This window comes from Ursus americanus, chromosome 21 (assembly GCF_024610735.1).
Source record: "Ursus americanus isolate L20-20 chromosome 21, mUrsAme1.1.p, whole genome shotgun sequence".
Lineage (NCBI taxonomy): Eukaryota > Metazoa > Chordata > Mammalia > Carnivora > Ursidae > Ursus > Ursus americanus.
In genome coordinates, this window is record NC_142147.1 from 57,120,623 (window position 1) to 57,123,042 (window position 2,420).

General features: G+C 46.9%; 1 protein-coding gene across 1 annotated transcript; it reads right to left on the bottom strand.

Annotated features, from left to right (window-relative positions):
- Positions 1-357: 357 nt before the first annotated feature.
- Positions 358-1,296, bottom strand: LOC123777404 (olfactory receptor 6Z7-like). Its single transcript, XM_045774075.2, has one exon. The coding sequence runs from the start codon at positions 1,294-1,296 to the stop codon at positions 358-360; it is 939 nt and encodes a 312-aa protein (XP_045630031.2).
- Between the last annotated feature and the right edge of the window lie 1,124 nt (positions 1,297-2,420).

The window sequence follows — 2,420 nt, forward strand, 5'->3', positions numbered from 1 at the left end:
CTATCTCTACTTGTGGGGACATACAGAAACACTTGGTAAGTGTTTGTCATTCTAGGAATCAAATGATGGGGTTGTTGAATTTGCATTTCTTGGTTTACTAATAAAGTGGACCATGCTGTCATGTGAGTTACCAGTCCCTTATCATTCATCTTTGATGACTTGCTTTCTCATAGACATTGGTCACTTTTCCCATGGGTAATTCAGATTTTGTTCTTGACTGAAACGAACTCATTGTTTATTAGATGGGAAACGTAGTCCTTCAGTTGTTCTTTTGCCTTTTGGTGTCATGGTTGGAATTTCGTGGCCATGGCAGATCTTCAATCAGGAGACAAGAGGTCCAATGATCCAAGACTGCAGTCAAGGCCAGTGGAGAGTTTTCCGAAGTGCCACATGGACCTCCCTGTTCCGCAGGCAGTAGATGATGGGGTTGCACATGGGTGTGACCACCGTGTAGACAACTGACAGCACCTTGTTGAGGTCCATGGATTTGATGCGGCTGGGACGGCAGTAGATGAAGAGGGCTGCTGAGTAGAAGATGCCCACCACAATCAGGTGGGAGGCGCAGGTGGAAAAGGCCTTGCGCCGGGCAGCGGCTGACGGCATGCGGAGCACGGCCACCCCGATGGCTGAGTAGGAGGCCAGCGCTACCAACAGTGTTCCACAGAAGATGACGATGGCAGAGATGAAGTCCACCAGCTCGGTCAGGGCCACATGGGTGCAGGACAGGTTGAGCAGAGGAGAGACATCACAGAAAAATTGGTTGAGGACGTTGGGGCCACAGTACGACAGGCTGGCAATGCATGTTGTCTTAGCCACCGAGACCAGCAGTCCCCCAAGCCATGAGGACAAGGCCAAGCCCAGGCAGACCTGGGGCCTCATGAGCAGTGGGTAGTGGAGTGGGCGGCAGATGGCCACGTAGCGGTCATAGGCCATGGAGGCCAGGAGGGTGCACTCCGTGCAGATGAGGACTATAAAGAAGAAGAGCTGGGTCATGCAGGCTGTGAAGGAGATGTGGAAGGGTCCAGTCCACAGCCCCACGAGCAGGCTGGGCATGGTCACTGACACGTAGCACATCTCCAGGCAGCTCAGGTTGCCCAGGAAGAAGTACATGGGCTTGCGGAGCTCGCTGTGGCTGCAGATGAGACAGACGATGAGCGTGTTCTCCAGGAGCGTCAGCAGGTAGAGGGTCAGGAAGACGGCAAACAGGACACCCCTCATGCCCAGCCTGGTGGACAAGCCCAGCAAGACAAACTCCTGGACTCTGGACATGTTGCCCGACTCCAGGGACCTCTCCATCTGGGGAGAGACAAAGTTTGTTGACATTCTGGTTTCTTCAGAGACACAGCAGTTAATAAAAAAAATCAGGAACAGGTTCACAGTGCAAGGAGACCCTAGGACTGGGCTAGCCCAGCTTCTGATGGAAATTGACTGTTACAGACAAATGCCAAATAGATTTTGTGAGCCATTGTGTTCCATTGGTCTATGTGTCTGCTTTTGTGCCAATACCAAGCTGTCTTGGTGATCACAGCGTTGTAATACACCTTGAAGTCAGGCAACGTGATGTCCCGAGCTTTGTTTTTCTTTTTCACCATTCTCTTGGCAATTCGGGGTCTTTTCTGGTTCTATACAAATTTTAGGATTGTTTGTTCCAGCTCTTTGAAAAATGCCAATGGTATTTCAATAGGGATGGCATTGAAAGTGAAAATTTCTCTGGGCAAGATAGACATTTAAACAAAGTTTATTCTTCTAATCCATGACCCTCAACTCTATGGACAACTAATCTTTGACAAATCAGGAAAAAATATCCAATGGAAAAAAGACCATCTCTTCAATAAGTGGTGCTGGGAAAATTGGACAGCTATATACAGAAGAATAAAATTCGACCATTCCCTTACACCATACACAAAGATAAACTCAAAATGGATGCAAGACCTCGATGTGAGACAGGAACCCATCAAAATCATAGAGGAGAACATAGGCAGTAACCTCTTCTACATTGGCCACAGCAACTTCTTTCAAGATACATCCCTAAAGGCAAGGGAAACAAAAGCAAAAATGAATGTTTGGGACTTCATCAAGATCTAAAGCTTCTGCACAGCAAAGGAAACAGTCAACAAAACTAAGAGACAACCCACGGAATGGGAGAAGATATTCGCAAATGACATTACAGATAAAGGGCTGATATCCAAGATTTATAAAGGACTCCTCAAACTTAATACTCAAAAACAAAGAATCCAGTCAAAAAAATGGGCAGAAGACATGAACAGACACTTCTCCAAAGAAGATACACAAATGGCTAACAGACTCATGAAACAATGTTCAACATCACTAGCCATCAGGGAAATACAAATCAAAACCACAATGAGATACCTCCTTACACCAGTCAGAATGGCAAAAATTAACAAAACATGGAGTGCCTG